Source organism: Phasianus colchicus, chromosome 18 (assembly GCF_987193195.1).
Source record: "Phasianus colchicus chromosome 18, bPhaCol1.hap1.1, whole genome shotgun sequence".
Classification (NCBI taxonomy): domain Eukaryota; kingdom Metazoa; phylum Chordata; class Aves; order Galliformes; family Phasianidae; genus Phasianus; species Phasianus colchicus.
Genome location: NC_143453.1, coordinates 10,117,506 through 10,136,877, shown reverse-complemented (window position 1 = coordinate 10,136,877; position 19,372 = coordinate 10,117,506). Strand labels below are relative to the sequence as shown.

The 19,372-nt window shown below is 36.7% G+C and overlaps 1 protein-coding gene across 2 annotated transcripts in view; it reads left to right on the top strand.

Annotated features, from left to right (window-relative positions):
- The window catches only part of RIMBP2 (RIMS binding protein 2), a 123,479-nt gene that overhangs the window by 77,643 nt on the left and 26,464 nt on the right, over nucleotides 1-19,372 (top strand). Inside the window, exons 10-20 of one of the 2 annotated variants that reach the window (XM_090120721.1) lie at nucleotides 625-729; nucleotides 3,195-3,245; nucleotides 5,038-5,058; nucleotides 8,238-8,442; nucleotides 11,294-11,445; nucleotides 12,896-12,972; nucleotides 13,456-13,565; nucleotides 13,982-14,791; nucleotides 17,624-17,775; nucleotides 18,110-18,577; nucleotides 19,028-19,177. In XM_090120721.1, the coding sequence (XP_089976847.1) occupies nucleotides 625-729; nucleotides 3,195-3,245; nucleotides 5,038-5,058; nucleotides 8,238-8,442; nucleotides 11,294-11,445; nucleotides 12,896-12,972; nucleotides 13,456-13,565; nucleotides 13,982-14,791; nucleotides 17,624-17,775; nucleotides 18,110-18,577; nucleotides 19,028-19,177 (2,301 nt within the window). The remainder of the gene's footprint in view (nucleotides 1-624; nucleotides 730-3,194; nucleotides 3,246-5,037; nucleotides 5,059-8,237; nucleotides 8,443-11,293; nucleotides 11,446-12,895; nucleotides 12,973-13,455; nucleotides 13,566-13,981; nucleotides 14,792-17,623; nucleotides 17,776-18,109; nucleotides 18,578-19,027; nucleotides 19,178-19,372) is intronic. The other variant, XM_031592714.2, reaches the window with a different exon arrangement.

Here is a 19,372-nt window from a genome sequence, read left to right as displayed (position 1 = left end):
AATAATAACCTGTAATGAAAAAGATTTCTATCTAAAAGGGTATCTTGACATTGTTCAGCTTCCCAAGAAATGTGCCTCATACTGCTTTGAATCATTATAGTAACTGTTCTTAAAACTTTTTTTTAAAATACTGTGAAGTCATTTTTTTCTAAATCTGTTTTTGTTTTATTCTGTGTAATTTACCATAACTAATGAGCAGAGAATAGCAAAAGTAAGCTATTTGGGGGGGGTCATCATTTGGAAGACAGAAACAAACTCTAGATAATGAGGCATTTAGGGAATTGTCAAACTGATTTTTTTCCAAGCTTTACTTTGGTTTAAATGTCATATATAAAAATGTAACTGATGGATAAAAAGACTTCTGTTCACTTAGGCATCACAGAGGCCACACTGCTGGCAGTGACAGTCGGATCTCCTCAGATATTGCTGTCAGAATACCTGAATTTAGCAGTGACAATATTCATCTTGGTACTGACCAATTTAAGATTCTGCTCAGATTCCCTTTTGTCTAAAAGTGAAACCAGAATGTTTTTATGTTGACCATCTGCAGTCCTGGGACTGGCAGTAGTTTGTCTAAGATATGTTGAATCCCCTGATAGTTTTGTCTTCCATTCTTTGAAACAGCATATGCGAGAGGCTGCTGAACGGCGGCAACAGCTGGAGTTGGAGCATGAGCAAGCCTTGGCTGTCCTCAACGCCAAACAGCAGGAAATTGAACTCCTGCAGAAGGTAAGTGAAGGAAATGAAAGTAAGATGTAACAGCAAATTACAGTGATAAAGCACATGTCACAACAATCGCTTGGTTTAAAGAAACTAAATCCACAGCTACATAAGTAGTTCCTATTTTCACCCCAAAATCCCAGCCCATCTTCCTCGTCTTTACATCAAGCTTGGGAATATTTTTGTATTCCTTAAGTGTCGGGAAAGAATCCAGCCTTAATTCTGTGGTAATTGAAATGCAGAGAATCTATCATTCCCTTGTCAGTTAATCGTTCTCACTGACACTGACTTAGGATTTCTTTGACTTCCTCTTCTAGTCGCTGGTGAGTCACACTACTTTTTCCCACTATATTAGATTAATGCAACTCCTTGTCAAGGTCCATACACATTACAGTTGATCTTTTTCATGAACTAAATGGCTGTTTAAGTACCTCATTGTTAGGCTTGTTCTTTAATTTGCAAGTAGACATATTTTATTACGGTGCATCTTCTCAATATTCATTATAATACATAAAAACATGGTATTGAGTTTCACTTTTGCCAAAGTCATTTGAAGTTGTTTTTGTCTCAATATTAATGTTGATGTTTCCAGTTGCTGAAGTAGATCAAAACACAGAAATAATAACACCAATGGTAATTTGAGTAAGGGCTGGCATGGACAGACTTTGTCAGCAGAAAAAAAAAAACATAGCTACAGTTTTGCTTCCAGTAGAATGTTTCATTTGTCCAAAATCTTCCAGTTAAAATAGAAAAGACTAAAAGAAAATTATCTATTAGCTGTATTTCAAAACATCAGTTTTAGTTACATGTAACTGCCATTATTTGAACCTCCACATAAATTTTGAACTTAATTTTTTTTTTCCTGGTGGTGGTGGTATTTTGGGATTTTGTTCATTTCCTTTTTTTTTCTTTTGGTGGATTTATGTGTGTGTGTGCGCGTGCAAGCATGTGTTGTTTTTTGCCTTTCCATGCTCAAATTCTTTTCCATTGTGTCATTGTCATGATGAGATGAATCACAGATTTTTAGACTTGAAAAAAATGCACATTACTAGTAGAGCCTGATGCATTTGCAGTCACATTTTGATATTATAAATAAAAATTCATTCTCTTCTTTATACGTGTACGAATTCTTCAGGTTATCAGCCTAAAAGGAAGAATGTAATATTGTTCATCCAAGTTTTTTATTGAAGGGGAATCAGGTTGTCTTCTTCAAGAAACCTTAATATAGGATGGTTTGATGAAAAAGATAGATAGCTATTGACACAGCTTTCCTAATCGTTTATCAAAAACTCATATGCTGGGTGGATTTTATTAAACTTGTAATGATGGATAGCACCAGGCTTTCTATTACCTGCTATGTTCACTAATGCTCCTTGAGCCATTATTTTATCAGGTGCTAGCAATAAGACTCATCTGTAGTGCAGGAAGAAGTAGGACTATGTGTGCAGGGCCAAAACAGGTTTTATTACCATGCATGACAGTGAAAGCATAGCCTGAATATGTGTTTTTTGTTGTGACTTTATGGCCTGGCTGGCTTCTCTTCCAGCCAGCAAGCAAGCATGATGGCCCTTGTGCATGAGGATAAGTTGTTACAGTTGTGTCAGTGTCCTTCGTTGCTCCAGATTAATCTAGAAAGTTTGTGAGGCATTGCCCTCTGCTAAACTGAAGTTTTTGAAGACATTTCTCTGATAAGAAATATTCTGAATGTGGTCTTTGATAAAAAGCAGTGAGAAGCTAACAGGCAAAGTTTGTGCATTGCACTGCCATCACCCTGATACAAGGGTTAATAAATAACTTCTAGCTTCAATAAAGAAGACAGTGAAAATTTAAATGGAAGTAAAGCAAGGGCAATGAAGAGTTACTGAGTGCTGCTTTTTTGTGTTTTTAAGGCTTAGACTTTTCGTGATCAAAATTTGATGATTTCTGAGCTACTTCAAACAACCTCTGTGCTATCATTGACTCCCTCTTTTCTTCTTTGGGCCAGTTGATTGAAGTCTAGATGATGTACTTCTATTTACAGACAACCTTTCTTATGGTTGTCTTCAAGTGTTTTGTGAGATGGTGCTTCATGTAAAGAATAAGTTTAATTTTTGTGTCACCTTTTTTAGCAAATATACTGATTCTGCTCTGAATCTCCTCAAATACAGAATTTACTGAAACGGTTCATTTTTCATTTTTATTTTAGAAGGTTTCAGAGATAGTTGCAATCATGCAGAGTGTTGAGCATGCTTGTGTTGGGCCAAATAAATACTGATGCTATTAAGTTTCACTGAGATTCTGTCTCCAAAAAATAAGGCAGATATTTTGGTGGCTTAGAACCAGAGTGCTATAGTGGATTGCCTAAGCCAGCCCTCCAAGACTGTAAATAGCTTTGGATTTGAGTATATGGTATGCTACTCTTTGTGGCTAGAACATACTATATATGACATGACTAATTAATTTTTCTTTTCATTTTTTCAATGTATATAAATAAGGCTCAGGTTGAAGCTAAGAAGGAACATGAAGGAGCAGTTCAGTTGCTAGAGGTAAGAAGATACGTTTTGTGTTACTTGTGGTTACGGAGGTTTCATTCTGAAGGCAGTAACAGTATCATCACTTCTGAAAGATTCGATTCTTTAATCCTGCCTCTAATCCTATTACTGTGTGTCACCCACAGTGGCCTTTCTTAGCATTTCCCAACTGTGCTGAAATATGTTTTTGGAATTTGCCAGTGACTATAGCACTTATTAAGCAAACACTGTTAAATAAAGTTTTGAGAGATTATTCAGGTGATAGGCATTAGTAATTTTTAATCCTGCATATACTAAGACAACATTATCCATAAGGATGCATCAAAACCTTAGTACTATCACTAGGAACTGCTCATAGAAATTGCTTTATTTGCATGGGGTACTTTCTGAAAACTTATCCTGAGGAAAAATCCAGTAATCTAGTCTGCTGTGCCTGAGGATACAGAACTAGTTGTTTCTTGCATAGAAATGGCATGAAAATAAGAGCAAATTCTTATTCCTATTCAAAAACCATGAACTTTGCTGACAGTTTTAGTTGGAATAGGGCAAGGATTGCAAAACCTATGTCTTCAACCAGAGTGAAATTTTTACAGTTTTTAAACTAGGACTTTTAAAATAATGGCACTTTATAGTGGGTACATACACTATATGTATGGTAAAATGATGTATGCAAACAGTAGCAGCCTTGTATTCCCTTCCCAGGCAGCTGTTTAGAAATGCATGATGTTCCACAGTGCTGTATAAGATAGTATACATACAGCAGAAATCAGAACTCCTGCAAAAAGGTCCCTGCAGCAAACAATTTCTTCCAATGTTTTTCAAAGCTAGACTCAACAGATTCTTTAAGTTCCAATTATATCATTTGATGCACTTGGACAAGGTAAAGTGTCAGGAAATATAGATACAGAAGTAAATAACATGTTTCACATCCAGATTACCTTTTATTCTTTTTTTCTTCACTTTTTCCACACATAATTAGTTTTTTTTTATGATAACTAGCAAACTAGTTTTTCTGCATGAGGAAAGAAAGAAGCATTAAATACATACAATACAATACATACATACAATAAATACATACAATACATACAATTCTTAACATAAATTACTAACCTAAAGAACATACAATACCATGGATCAAGTATAGCAAATGCATTTGTCAATTTTCACTTAAAAATCTGCTTTTAGTGGTTTTTTGTTTTCATGGTAGATACTCTGTGTACCTATTGGTCACGTGCTAACTGAAGGTGATCTTTCTGATACATCAATAATCTCTTAAAAAATGTTTAGTTACTTAAAGTAATATGTTCAGAGGAAGGCTTTTACTCATATGCTTTCATTATTATCATATATATTAAATTTGTGCCTTTAAGAATATAAGATAATAATTTAATGTCTGGTGGAAAGTATATGATGCAGGAAAATATAAGTAGGAACAAAGGAAGCAAGTGGTTATTTATCTCCCTCAAGCTAAACAAAATTCCTATTTAGCTGATTTGTTTGCAAACTCTGATTTGCATAACCCCATCAAGGTTTCTTAAGCTTTTGCTTTTTGTTGCCTTAGACCCATTGATTTTATTTATTTATCTGCCTTTTGCAATTCAAGATCAGCAGTGATATTGATTTCTGAAACCTTCTATAGTGTGATTTGCGTTAATGCATGTTTGGTTTTTATACCTGTTAACTGTTTCAATGTATTTTACTTTGAAATGCTAAATCAAAAGTGTTCAGAACTGTCTTTATTTCTTTATTTCATATATCTTTGTTTACTGTGTCTTGTTTGGAATTTATTGCTTTGCCCTTCATCCAGAACACCCTGGACAGCATGCAGGTATTTTAGGGCAAATATTCTCCATTCCCTGTGCTGAATCCTGCACCTTTCCCCTTAAAATGAATACAATAGTCCTGTCTAACCTTGCATGGGATGCGTGCTAAAACCATTGTTATGCAAGCATGCTTGGCATTGATTAGCCTGATACCAAATAATCAAAATCAGATCTTTTTTTTTTAAGTATGATATGTTTCGATGAGGAATAAGGTACTGTTTCTGAAAGTAAACTTCTGACAAGCATGCCCACTAAGAATGGTTTGATAGTTTATTCAAGACTGTAGCTTTCAGACTGTGGATTTTGTTTGAATTCAGATTGTTTTGTGATTTGTACAAAGATAGTTTTATGTTTTCACCTTGGGTTGATTTATTAAGCCCCTTACTGAAAGTCACTGCATCTACGTAGCCAGTTAAGCTATGAAATGAATTACTAGCCTGAATTCAAACTGTCCACTAGAAAGCTGGTCATCATCTTACCTGTCTTGTGCAAACAATATCTGTCTTGTAATAGATGAAGTCTGCTTCGTTTTATATTAAGCTCACTGTGTATTTTATGAGAAACTTCCCGAGTCCTGAGTGAAGTACATTCAATATGGTCTGCAATCAGTGTGTCTTTTCATACAGAGACTGCTATGGTGGGTTTAGTTTTAGCTAGATCAGGTGCACTTTGTATATTGAGATAGACTTTACAGGCAGTGCCATGATAAAGAATACAAATCCAGTTGTTCTGAGAGTGTGAGCACATGCTTAGTTCTGCAGTGACATATAAGCACATGGGCTTTCTACAGGAGAGTGTGTCAGGCTAATTAGCAATGAACCAAGCACCTCACTGAAGTCAAGAAACAAAGGTGGGTGCAGGGCTGTCTCTTGTTAGTACTGCTGTGGATCTAGTGACAGTATTTGACTTTATAGAGTAACAGCTTTGTGCTCGCTTCTACGTCTTGACTTTGATTAGAAAAGCCAAAGAAGCCAAATAATGAGATGCAAATAATCTCTAAAATAATAAATAATACAATTTATTTTTTTTTTTCAAAAATATGCTTTTATGACAGCCTTAGCATCTTGATTGGGTCTGGATTGTGATGTTTTTATTTTTTATTTTATGCTTGAGTTTCCATAATTGTGTGTGGAAGGGTCAGTAATGTATCTTAAAGAACTGAGTAGCTTGTTTTAAAACTTACCATTGGAAAGGGGAGGATCTAAAAACCCAAAGCATTTTACTGCATTGTCCATTTGATGTTCTTTTAAAACTGCGTGTAAATGTCTTTTTCATGCAGCAAAGTGACAAGTAGCAAAGGCTCACATTTCGGTTACTGAAAACCACAGTGAAAATATAAAATCGAACAAAGCACTTAATATTTGTGTAAAACTCCCACAGTATCTATATTATTATTGTGTTTCATAATCAGTCAGATAGATACACCAAGACTTCTTTAACAGAATTAAATTAATTTGTGTTTTTATCAGTTCAAAGAAATGGTATCCTGACAATTCATTGTAGCTGTAAAAATCTGTTTATTACAAAAAAGGAACAAGCCAAAGCACAATCTTCAGTGAGAAATTTGGGCTTTTGTGTTCTTTCAGGGACTATAGGGAGCATTTTGTTTATCTTTAGTTGTTTTAAGACCCTTGTAATTGTGTTATGTACTATATGTAGTTTTATTCCTATGTAGTATGTGCGTTTTTTTCATATGAGCTGAGAAAATCTTCCTCTTTCAAGAATAAGAAACTTTTAGTACAGTTGAATGGATCTTGTCAATATCCAGCCTTCCTTTGTTAGCACAGCTGCTTAACTAGGCATATGCAGTAAAGGGGATTTTAATGAAGGAATGTGATATTTGTTCATCATGAAACACAAGATTAGGATATAATGCATCAGCTTTCCACAAAAGGAGCCTATTACTGCCTCTGTTGAACTGTGTCTGCTTGCAGTGTTTGGGTCATAGCACATGAGGCACGAGTGCTCCCTGTGTCTCAAACATCAGTCTTTTCTCTGGCATATTTCCAGAGCACAGGCCAAATGTTTTTCCTTACAAGAAAAATGAGACCTCACAAATGACATTCTAAAGAATTTTGCTCATACTTCAGTTTTCTCAACAGGTATTAATTAATATACTCTTTCTTATCTGTCTGGGCAACCACATTGAGAGCTTTAGTTCTTTGGGAGTGCTTCGTAATGTATGCAAGCAGGCTGCTTGTAGGCACAGATTGGAATTTAAATGCGCTGTATTAAAAACTTTAATATATTCTTAATTCAGTTGATGCAGTAAATATACAGCTTTGGGTGAAATAAAGGGTATCTTTGTGTTTTAGTCTCTTTGCCACTCTTACATTTTCTTAGAATTAAAGTTGTAGAGGAAATCCTGAATGCCCATGTCCTTTATTGTTCCTCTCAGCCAAGGAATCATTCCTTTCACTTATCCCATCCATTTGTTCCATGTCAAGATTTCTTAGACTGTACGTAGGCAAATTTCACAAGTCAGCACAGAAACTTATCCTTAATTATGCTTTGTTACTTCCTGATGCCTCAAAATTAAAACAGAACTGTTTGCCCACAGTGATATTTTTGTACTTCTCACAAGCTTGCAAACAATCTCCTCTTGATTGGTGTCTGGATTACTTCTGTGTGGTTTGGCACGTACCATAAGGAACATTATTTTTGAAAGGGAATTCAGCCAGTAGCTAATCCTACATTCTGCATGAAACACTGTTTTTTGCTGTTCTTGTTGATTTTTAACATATAAATGTTTATTTAGTAATACAGGATGATTCAACTTATTAGTGAGGATGGGCAAACCTCAGAGAAATACCAAAGATTTTAAAAATATTGGAAAAGGATACAAAAGTCACGAAGCTACAGGTTCTGTCTGAAAGTGTTCTTGGCACTGCCAAAAAAATACGATGAGGAATTTCCACTTTGGAAATTGGGAGTTAAGTATTTACCCCAGTATTGCAGAGCTACTAAAAGGTTTTCTTCATAATGTGAGAACTTAAGGGGATAAAAGAAAATGGAGACCAAAAAAAAACCAAACCAAACCAAAAAAAAATAACAAACAAATAGTGGGTGCATTTACCTCAAGTAGTTTGCCTATCCTGGATTCCTGGTACTTAACAAAAATTGGCCCCCATTACAGCTTGCTCTGATCTCAGTTAAATGTCTGTGTTTTGTCTTGCTTGTGCAGGCCAAGGTCCGAGAGCTAGAGGAAAAATGCCGAACACAAAGTGAACAATTCAACCTCTTGTCCAGGGAGCTAGAGAAGTTCCGGCAGCAAGCAGGGAAGATTGATCTCCTCAGCAGTAACTCATTGACATCCTCAGATATCTCTGGTTCTCCCAGTAAATCTCTATCCCAGTTAATGAATGGAATAGCCACTTCTTTAGGCAAAGGTAACGGCAAGCATTTTATTTGCAGGTCTCTTCTGCCCTGTAGGCTTTAAGATGCCATTCAGTTTTGTAAATAGAGTTTGATTATACAAATGGAAGATAGAATTTGGTCCTAATCCTGTTTTGTGACTTGTTTCAATTTCAGAATATTTCTTATACCTGTACTGAGATTGTTCTTGTTTTATTCAAGTACTGCTTGGAGCAAATTTATCTCTAATCATTCTTAGGAGTCATTGTGAAAAATCTGTTCAGTGTCAAAATGATATATTTCTTATGGAAGTATCTACTCCTTTTGGAAGCGGAACACCATATAAATGGTTTGTTGGAAAACCTTTCCAGTTTCAGGGCAAGGATTGGTCTGCTATCTTGTTTAATTATTCATGGAGAAAGAAAGAACAGAGACACCTGTGCTTTGTTAGCCGCTGCATAAAAAGTAATTTGTAGATAGGGGTGGGCAGTAAATGGCAAAACTGAATGCAACATTCTGACAAAAATGAAAATATTTTTGGTTTAGTTGTTTGGTTTAGTTATCTGTAGTTACTTAAACCATACAAATGTATTTAAATTTTTTACCATGCTTAAATTGGCTGAACACTTAGCTGCTAGGTATCTCAGAAACCAAGAAGTTACACAAAAATATTGTTGGTGTGAATTTTAGAAGAATTGGAGAATGTAAAATTAAAAAAATAAATCTGTATTGGTGTTCTTATGCATGTATTGTGATGAATACTCAATGGAGTGTGCTTTGCCCAGATCTGTTTTGAATTCTTGCTAAGCCATCATTGCCTGTTGCCAGAGGCAACTACTCCTAACTACATATCTTTATTAACTATTCATTATTCTTAAGAAACTTCAAGGCAAGAAGTCACCTGAGGACACCTGAAGGGAACTGGCATGTAAATTGTGTTGGACTCTGTGTGACAGTCTAATGTTGTTGTTGAGGCTGAGAAATCTACTCAAAAACAATTGAAACTTAGCTCAATATCATCCCTGATGGATGATTTTTTACTAATATTTATACAAAGAAACTTTCCTATTGCCAGGTAATTCCCATAGCTTACAAATTCCCCAAAAAACTGTTTTAGAACAGATACAAAGAAGAACTGGACAGACAAAATAGCTAATTTCTTATTAGTATTATTTTTTTCTTCCTAAGCTTCTAGGAAAATTCTGAGGCTTATGGCCTAGAAATCATAAATCATTTCCCTACCACTATAGATGAGTGCTTATTTTTGGTGAAGGGTGCTGTGCTCAGTGTGAAACCAACTCAAAAGGAACCAAGGTGACATCCCTCCTTCATTTCGCTTCAATAACTTCGTTCTTTGTGTAGCTTAGATTTTAAAATACAAAATTTTAGCTGTTAGTAGACTGACTGCTGTGGTACATATGAATCTGTAGGCTTTTCTGGAGCTGTAAATCTTAGCCATGTGGATATTAAAGTGCATTAAATAGGGAATTTAAAAGGCAGCATCTGATGGCTGTAAGAATTAATAGAAATTTCCTTAATAGCAAGAGGATTAGCTGTTGATGTCTCCAGGGATAGGATTTTCAAACCAGTAAATATTTTAAAGTTAAGGTGATCAGGTAGGGAAATGTGCTTTTGACAACTCATGAAAGTCTGGTCTGTACCTCTGGAGTTCATTTAATTAGGCCCTAGACCTCACATAAAAATCAACAGAAGTTTCTGAGGTTCTGAGTCAGCCTTTCCATGCTACTTAGTACTTATTGTCAAGTAGTAATAGAAATAGCTTTTTCATAAAATCTTCAAAACAAACCAAACAAAAATCCTGCAAAAAGTCCTCGACTGGAAATACAAAAAGTACAAGTAGATCTGTACTGAAGACATTTTAGAGGCCTTAATCTGTGCATTTTAACCTACTGATTTTTATTCTTCTTAGAGTTCAGGGCTTGCAGCACTGGAGTATAAACGTCAGAAATCCTTGGATTATATTCATTCTCAGTGTAAATGCAGTGGTAACAATAAAATGGTGTTTAAAGGAATGGGCAGGATGTCTAATTCTCAAAATCAACTGTTCTGAAATAATGATGGTAGTGCTGCAGCAAACAAGTTCTTTGAACAAGAAGAATAATTATTTGTATTATGTGTGAGGAAGAAAAGAACACATGGGGAAAAACAAGGACAGCTTTCAAGGCAAAGCAAATGATGGAAATGAGATCAGTTTTTGACCAGCTGCTTTGCCTTAATTGGTTATTTTTTTAATGTACCAGGAAATGGAATAACCTAGCCAGAATAGATTAGAACATTAAAGATTCACTCTAAACATATAATGTTGTCACAATCCAATAGAAAAAGCTTCAAGATTGATTATTCATCAGATAAAAGGTGCATTTAAATGGCCTTTCTAGATCATTTAGGTAGTCCATAGTGAATCAGCGGTCCCATAAATAAAACGGCATGTCTAATTGTACTGCAAGAATGGTCAGCTTCAGTTCTCACTGGGTAATTTATATTTAAGTCTGGAGCTCTTCCTTGCCTCTTCCCTTGAAAGGATGTTCAGATTTCCTTGACAGATATCTGCCAGTCACGACAAAATAATGGCTGTTTGGTGGTCTGTGGATTTTACAACATTTTATACACAAGATATGTGGCGCTTTTTTTTTTTTTTTTTTTTTTTTACATTATTTGATATTTCAAGGAAGAAGATACATTTCCAGAAACTGCTGTGTTTTCTAAAGAACTGATTCCTTGCATTTTTCTTTTCTGTTAGTTTTATTCTTAATGCAAAAACAAAGAGGAAGTTTTTGTTTTGTTTTGTTTTTATAATGATTTCTAAAATACAGAAAAAAAATAACCCCTTGCTATTATTTACTTGCTATTATTTGTTCATGCCAGGTCATGAAAGTCCTTCTGGAAGTCGTTGTGTGATTTCGGAGTTTATACGTCCCCTTCAAATATCTGGAGACAAACCAGAACAATTGTCTGTCAAACCTACATTCCTGTCAAAGTCAAGATCTGGTACCCCAAGATGCAGATTTGATTCAGACGTGAGTCTTATTAAATTTGTTGCTGGAATTACATGGTATGGGGCCAGGGTCTCTCTTATTCAGAGACTGGTGCAGGATCATCCACCAACTCTTAAAAAGAAAAGACATAAAAATTCATATTTTCTGGGGCAAATTGTGCATGTGAGGAGAGGGAATTTCACGGAGACTTTCAGAGTCTTAGAATTCCATGGATGTATCTAAGGTTTATCCACAATTAAATACATATGTGTCCTTACCAAGATGAAATGTGGGAGAATTAACTGCTTTTTGAATAGGCTGCAAAAGAAAAAGCAGCCCATATTAGTCAAATCAGAAAAGGTAGATTAAAAATGAGATTTAGGTTAGCAGAACTAACAGCAAGAAACAGAAAAGGTGCATGTAAGATTTAATTCCATTTTTCTATTATTCTTGAGTTATCTCACTGAGAATGTCAAGTAATTATGTGATGCATGCTTATATTATGCAAGCAAACAGAAATTAAATTCCATTTTTTTATAGGTATCAGGTGTGGGAGGAAGTGTGTGAATAAAATCATTAGGAAATAGTCTTTTAAGAAAATAAAATCTAATAGTGGGACACTTACACGATACAGTAAAAAAAAAAAAAAGATATTCTGCAAAACTCTCTCTGCAACTTCTCTGTTCTTAGTAACAATCTTCTGGAATAAGCATGGGATAAGTTATGAGCTTTCAGACATCAGGACAATAACCCTTCAAAAGTTGCCTGCATCTCCAGAGCAACATGGGGGAGAATACTTGATAGCTGCTGTTATCCACTGAAAGTGGTTCGTTGGCAGGATGGTGTGTACTGTGCTTTCCTAGCAAGCTAACCCATGTCTTAAGAGTTAATTCAGAAGAAAATTGACTTGCTTCAGTATTTTTCTGGGGCACTTTTGGTCCATACTGGCAATCAAGCAGGGACCCGTTTAGGCTGGAAAGTTGTATTTCAGTATTCACTCTGTCCAGACTGTAAAATGATAATCCAGTTTTGGACGATTTACCTGTTTGATTCTAATGTTAATCCTAGTATGTCTACCTTAATGAAATCCTCCAGATCTTATGGGAAAGGTTCATTTTTCCTGAAAGAGTTCAAAGTAAACCATGAAGTAAGTAAAGTACATCCCTCACTATCTTTGTTACCTACTAAATGACAAAGAACCAGTCTATATTTTGGTCAGCTTTGCAAGCTTTTGAGGAAAATTAATGTCTAGACTCAGATCTTAGAATATACCAAGAAATAGCTCAATTTCTTTACCGTGGAATTTGACTTACAATTCCTTTACATTTTAAATCTTTCTAAGTAACTTTCTAAGTAAATTTGACTGATTTTGATTCATATCAAATTTTTTTTTTTTCTTAATTACATGTACTTTGATTTTTTTTCATCTGTCAGGAGAATGATGCATGGAACTTTTAGAAATCTTTCTGTCTTTTTTTTTTTTCTTTTACAGATGGATAATGATCAGAATTCCAATACCTCGAAGCAGAGATATTCTGGGAAAGTCCATCTTTGTATTGCACGTTATAGGTAACAAACATCGTTAGCTGGAGCCAGTTCTTGTTCCTGGTCAGAACCCAATTGCAAGAACATTTTTAGCAGTGAAGTTTTGGCAGGTGGATCTACAATCTATGGCCCTGCTTTCTTTGAGCACTCTTTGAGTAGTTAAGTAACAGGCTGCAGCTGTACACACTCTGGGATGAGTATATGCTTAAAAACTTTATAACAAGTTTTGTCTATAAGTATCTTTGTTTAGCTGGAGCTCACTGTAGAAGACTGTCTTATAGAAAAGGGAGAAGATGAGAACTGGAAGAGACCTTCCAAGTGATATCTCCTTAATTCACTTTCAGAATAGAAACTTAGGCCAGGGTTATATATTAAAAAAAAAAAAAAAAACAAAACTGAATTACCATCTAAGGTAGCCTTAGAACTGTACACCTTTTTCACATTAGTATCCAGCTATGTGGGGGTTGTAAGTATACATGCATGTTTTTCATCTGTACTTCTTTGCAGCTACAACCCTTTTGATGGACCAAATGAAAATCCAGAAGCAGAGCTCCCTCTTACAGCAGGAAAGTACCTTTATGTGTATGGAGATATGGATGAAGATGGCTTTTATGAAGGTAGGTTTTTGAATCTGTGTATTCATGCTAATTGATGCAGATTTAAATCAGTTCAACTGTCAAACACATTCCCTGTGCTCTCCTTCATCTACTATCAAATCAGTTGCTAAAATTAGCCCTATCATCATTATGTTAATTAACAGAGTTTCTGTACCAACAAAGCCACCCTTTCCCTTTGCGGCATAGCTAACTATAAGACATTTTATATTGCCAACTTTTCCTGCTTGGTAGATTTAAGGTGACAAGAAAGCTTAGTGGCAGTTCTGGGTTTTTGCTACACTAAATTTTTACTTTGTCAAACTCTAAATGCTGTTCATGTACAGTTTTCACTTCTATCTTATCCACTTACTGCAGAACATTAACATGCAAGGGGTGTGCTCCTCAAGGACTTCAGTGACATTTTTCTTTCTCACCAGGGGAGCTTCTAGATGGACAGAGAGGACTAGTCCCTTCGAATTTTGTGGATTTTGTTCAAGACAATGAGACCCGTTTATCGAGCACATTAAGCAGTGAACAAGATCAGAATTTCATCAACCATTCGGGTTCTACTTTGGAAGGAGATATCCTGGAGATCAGTCCACCAAGTCACATAGACTCTTGCGTAATCAGCAACGGTGCAGGGACTCTGGATGTGAACATTGATGAAATTGGAGAAGACATTGTGCCTTATCCTAGAAAAATCACCCTTATTAAACAACTAGCCAAAAGTGTCATTGTGGGCTGGGAGCCGCCAGTAGTGCCACCCGGATGGGGAACCATTAACAGCTATAATGTTCTGGTTGACAAAGAAGTACGGATGAACATAGCCTTGGGAAGCAGAACGAAAGCTCTTATAGAAAAGCTTAACATTTCTACTTGTACATACCGAATCTCAATTCAGAGCATTACAAATAAGGGTAACTCAGATGAACTGCAGTGCACTTTGTTAGTTGGGAAGGATGTCGTTGTAGCCCCCTCTAATCTTAAAGTGGACAACATAACCCAGATTTCTGCTGAGCTGTCCTGGCTCCCTACAAACAGTAATTACAGTCATGTCATTTTTCTTAATGAAGAAGAGTTTGACATTGTCAAAGCTGCTAGCTACAAGTACCATTTTTTTAATTTGAAACCCAATATGGCCTACAAGGTGAAAGTCATGGCAAAGCCCCATCAGATGCCCTGGCAGCTTCCCCTTGAACAACGAGAAAAAAAAGAAGCCTTTGTGGAATTTTCTACGTTGCCAGCAGGTTTGGTATCTTTCTCCCTGTCCCAAACTCTCCAGTTGTGTTTCTGTAAGAATTCCAGATAAATTAGCCTCCCTTAGCTTTATGCTGTAATCAGTGTCACTTTCATGAACAGGATGTGGGCTATTAGATTGCTTAATGGTACCTATGACTCATCTGCATTACCTATTCCTATTCCTCTCCTGCTTTACTCTCCTTCTTGTTCCTTGGTACATTTTGGGGAGATAAGCTAGAGAAAGGCATGCAGAACATCATCACATGCTAGAATGTGTTTTATCAAAATAATCTCGACTTGTTTTTAATTAGTTTAGTTATAGTAGTTCTGGTGGCAATTTATTTTCGTTCATATGGACAGCTCTGGAAAGAAACGATTATTATTATAGCATGTTATTTGTGTATCCAAATGCACTTTTTATGCAGATGACCCAGTCCTTTCCTGGAATAGAAAGCAGTATAGACATCTTAGAGGATCACAGTGATTTAGGGTGATACAGATGAGTTTTGGTTGTGTGGTTGTGATCACAGGTACAATTCGAATTTGTGGAGGTAATAAATTGGTCATGTTTTGGAAAGTCAGGGCCTTTTTCCCCACCTTGCTTTTACATTAGAGATGTAGATAAATTATGATTCTTGTCCCAGTAAACTGTGATGTAAAGTTGTAGACTAGAGCTGAAATAGTGTACTACATTGAAAGGGTAATGTCATGATTTCGTCATGTATGGTAGTACCTAAAAAATATGAACATCTCTTATAGATTTGTCTAATCAAAGACAATTAGGAGATTTACTTTATATTCATACTTTTAGAGCACTGAATGCCTCTGAAGCAGAGACAGTCAAGCACAAGTGACTCCTGGCAAGTGGAATTCCAATGACATCTACTGTGCAGTGTGTTGACTCCCTGCTGGGATTCAATTCCAGCAAGGGGACAGGAATTATTTCTGGTCTCTTCCTTGGGTTGTGTGACTTACATGTAAGGACACACGCAGGACAGTTGGTTGAACTGAGAGAAGGAATTACACTTGTATGTCTGCTGCTTTTGTTCTTGTTGATTTATAGGTTTAGTAAAAATGTCCTCAATTTGGGCACTTACTGTTTTGTTTTCAGTCATTTCAGTGGGATAAGTGGTGATACTATTGCAGCATCTGCTAGGAGGAGAGCACTTTAAACTTTGTACCTGGGAGATATTGCCCGTATGGTGAATTAAATTTGTTTGACTACTTTGTTATTTGGGAAATGCCTTTTGAGTGCGATTTTTTTCAGGCCAAACTCTTAAGAGTCTTTAACTCCCTCTAGTTGCTGAAGCACGCTAAAGCAATAATGACATGTTCTCTGTTGAGATGCATTGCATTTTATTAAACCAACCTCTGTTACAGGCTACAAAGATAGAAATAAACTCTCTAGGGATTGTTTGTTTGTTTGAGAGAATGGAAGAAAGGTGTTGTCTCCTGTAAAAGCAGATGAATGTCACTGACAGAGACAAGATACTGGAATAGATCAGTTGCATTCTTCCTGTAAGCTGAAGAATTATGCTGAATTGATAATACAGGCTGTCAGAAAAAAAAGGGAAGATGAAACTGACTCCTAAATCAAGATCTTATTTTGGGAAGAAAGTGGGTTAGGTTAGTTTTACTGCTTTGGTCTTGCTAGTTAAAAATACACTAGGTGCAATGGATGTTACAGGGAAAAATTTCATGTTCTGCCTGTGGTGTCCTGAACATGACCAGAATTTTATTTCCATCTTTGCTAAAGGATTTTCATCTATACTGAAGGATGAAACGCAGTGATAACAAACCACTGAAATGCACTGTGTATCTGGAGGATGGGGCTTGTTTGGAATTTACACTTGTATGATGATGTGTTTGGCAGCAATGAATGCACACAGAGTATTTGTAATTTTCTGTCTCAGTAGATGAACAGAAATTGGAGGTGCTTTTTCACTGGAAAAAGCAAACTCTCAGCTGCTAAGGTTTGTGTTCTCCCAGCTATTACCCAGGGGTGGCTGCAGCTGAAACGTCCTTCGGAAGTGTTTTATCATGAAGCACTTCCCAGTGTTTGACTGTTAAATTAACAGAACAGGATGCCTGAAATATTCATGAACTAATAAACTACGATGTTTTACTTTGGTTCCTGTCCAAAGTAGAGCTATTTATAGTAGGTTGATAATGTCTTTTAATTAAGGATGTACTTGGTGTACTATTTCTCTAATGTATGCTAAATGCCTTAAAAGGTTAGTAGATATATATTTTTCTTCAGTGCAGATAGAAGATGTTGAATCCAGTTGTCTTTACACCAACATGCTGCTGATTGAAAAGGTTCCAGTTCTGCCTTGCATGCATCCAGTGCACCTTAGTGTCAGTGTACTTCTGACCTGTTGATCTTGATTTGGAGGCACTGATGATCGTGAAGCAGAATTCCAAAGTCATTTCTGTGAATGCAACATGCATTCAGTGCAAAGATATATACCAGTCACTTGCTGTCACTTGCAGCCATTTTTTATTAACAGTGTCATTCTGGGTGCCTTTTCCCTCACATTTATCCATTAACATTTTTTTTTAGAGTAAGTAGCAGTTATGCAGCCTGGTGGGATAAAAGTTGGTCCTGAGCAAAGTGCAATGCAATTGCAAACTATGTTGTAAATAGAGCTTAGCTAACGGCTGTAAGGCCTAGGATCAATTCATGTTGAGTGTTGCTTCTGTTTTTACACTGTAACTCAATAATGATACTTTGTCTTCTTGAACAAAATAAGTGCTTTGAGATCTGTAGTTTCCAACTCTCAAGCTGATCTACGGACTCCACTCTAAGGCTCAATGATGACCAGTCTTGCATGTCTTAGGTCCTCCAGCTCCACCTCAAGATGTTACTGTCCGGGCCGGGTCCACCCAAGCAACCATACAGGTGTCCTGGAAGCCACCAGCCCTGACAGCAACAGGGACCTCCCACGGTGCCAATGTCACAGGCTATGGTGTTTATGCGAAAGGTCAACGGGTGAGTTCCAGCATTACAGGTACCATCTACATGAGGTGAATTTCTGTTGGCAGACAAAGGTGGCAATAAATGTGTGATGGCACTTCAGTGTGTGCTAGGCTTTCTTGCTTTTTATCAGTACTTGTTCTTTTGTTTGTGCTATTTGATCATTAGCTCCCTTTCTATATGCATTCCAGCTTTTGGACATATGAGTTGGAAAGAATTAAGGCAACTGGTACTAATTGTTGTGTTGCCCTTTCACTCCATATTAAAACATTGAAGGCTCTTCATCAGTGTGGTTCAAGGGAGGGTAATGTATCTTCAATGCTAGTATGTTGCTTATTTGTGTACACAGGTGGCAGAGGTGATCTTTCCAACAGCAGAGAACACGTTGGTGGAGCTAATGAGACTAAGAAATCTTGAAGCAAAGGAAGTCACTGTTCGAACACTCTCTGCACAAGGGGAATCGGTGGACTCTTCTGTTGCTGCCATTCCATCTGACCTACTGGTGCCTCCATCCCCTCACCCCAGAACTGCTCCCAAATCTAAGCCATTAGCAAGTGCCGGAGCCCCAGAAACCAAAGAAGAACATTTAGGTCCACATTTAAAAATAGATGAGTCATGGGAGCAGACTCGTTCAGCATCCCCTGTTCATGGGCACACACTTGAACCACCCGTCCCTAACTTTCACAGCTCACTTCAGGGGAGAAGATCTCCATCGCCTAACCGAATACTCCCTCAACCTCAAGGCACACCTGTCCCAAATACTGTTGCAAAAGCCATGGCAAGAGAAGCTGCACAGCGAGTTGCAGAGAGCAATAGGGTAAAGACCAACTTTTTTCTTGCAGCTTTTAGGACTTGCTTTATTCATTGTAGAATTTTCCATCAACTATACTTTTTTTTGTAGTATATACCTTACTGAGCATCTAATACATTCCCAGAGCTGAAGATCAGTGTTTTAAGAAGCAGCTGTATACTGAAATTGTGTTGTATTTTCAGCAAATATGCCTTTAACCATTGATCAATGTTTGACCAACAGTAGAAGCTTCATAACTGCACTAGAAATGTTTCCAGAAAATACTTCTGGGAGGGGTTAGGGGAGAATGGGAAGGAAGCCTCTCCTGAAAGGTTAATCAGGAAAACTAACGTTGCTTTAAACCATGAGTATATTAAAATGTTGTGCTCTTGAGTTTTTATGTCTTATTAGCCATTTCTCCACTGGTTGCAAGATCAAGTCATCTTTACAATTTTCCATTTTTTGTTGGTTTGATAGATGGAGAGGAGGAGTGTTTTTAGTGAAAGGAGCAATGCAGCACAGTACGCTAACTCAGATGATGAGGAGGATGGATATGATTCTCCCAATGTCAAAAGGAGGGGGGCTTCAGTTGATGATTTCTTGAAAGGATCAGAACTTGGAAAGCAAGTAAGTAGCCTTTTTTTGTGTCAGTTATCTAATATGAAACGAGTTATTTTGTGAAGCTCAGCATGGTCTTCGGGGCAACTAATTGTTCTAACCATACTGGTATAATTGTGTGGCAACAGATTAATGTCCTGTTACTGCTGCATTAGACTTTCTGATGAGAACTGAATGCTTGGTACCATGCATCTGTAGACTGTC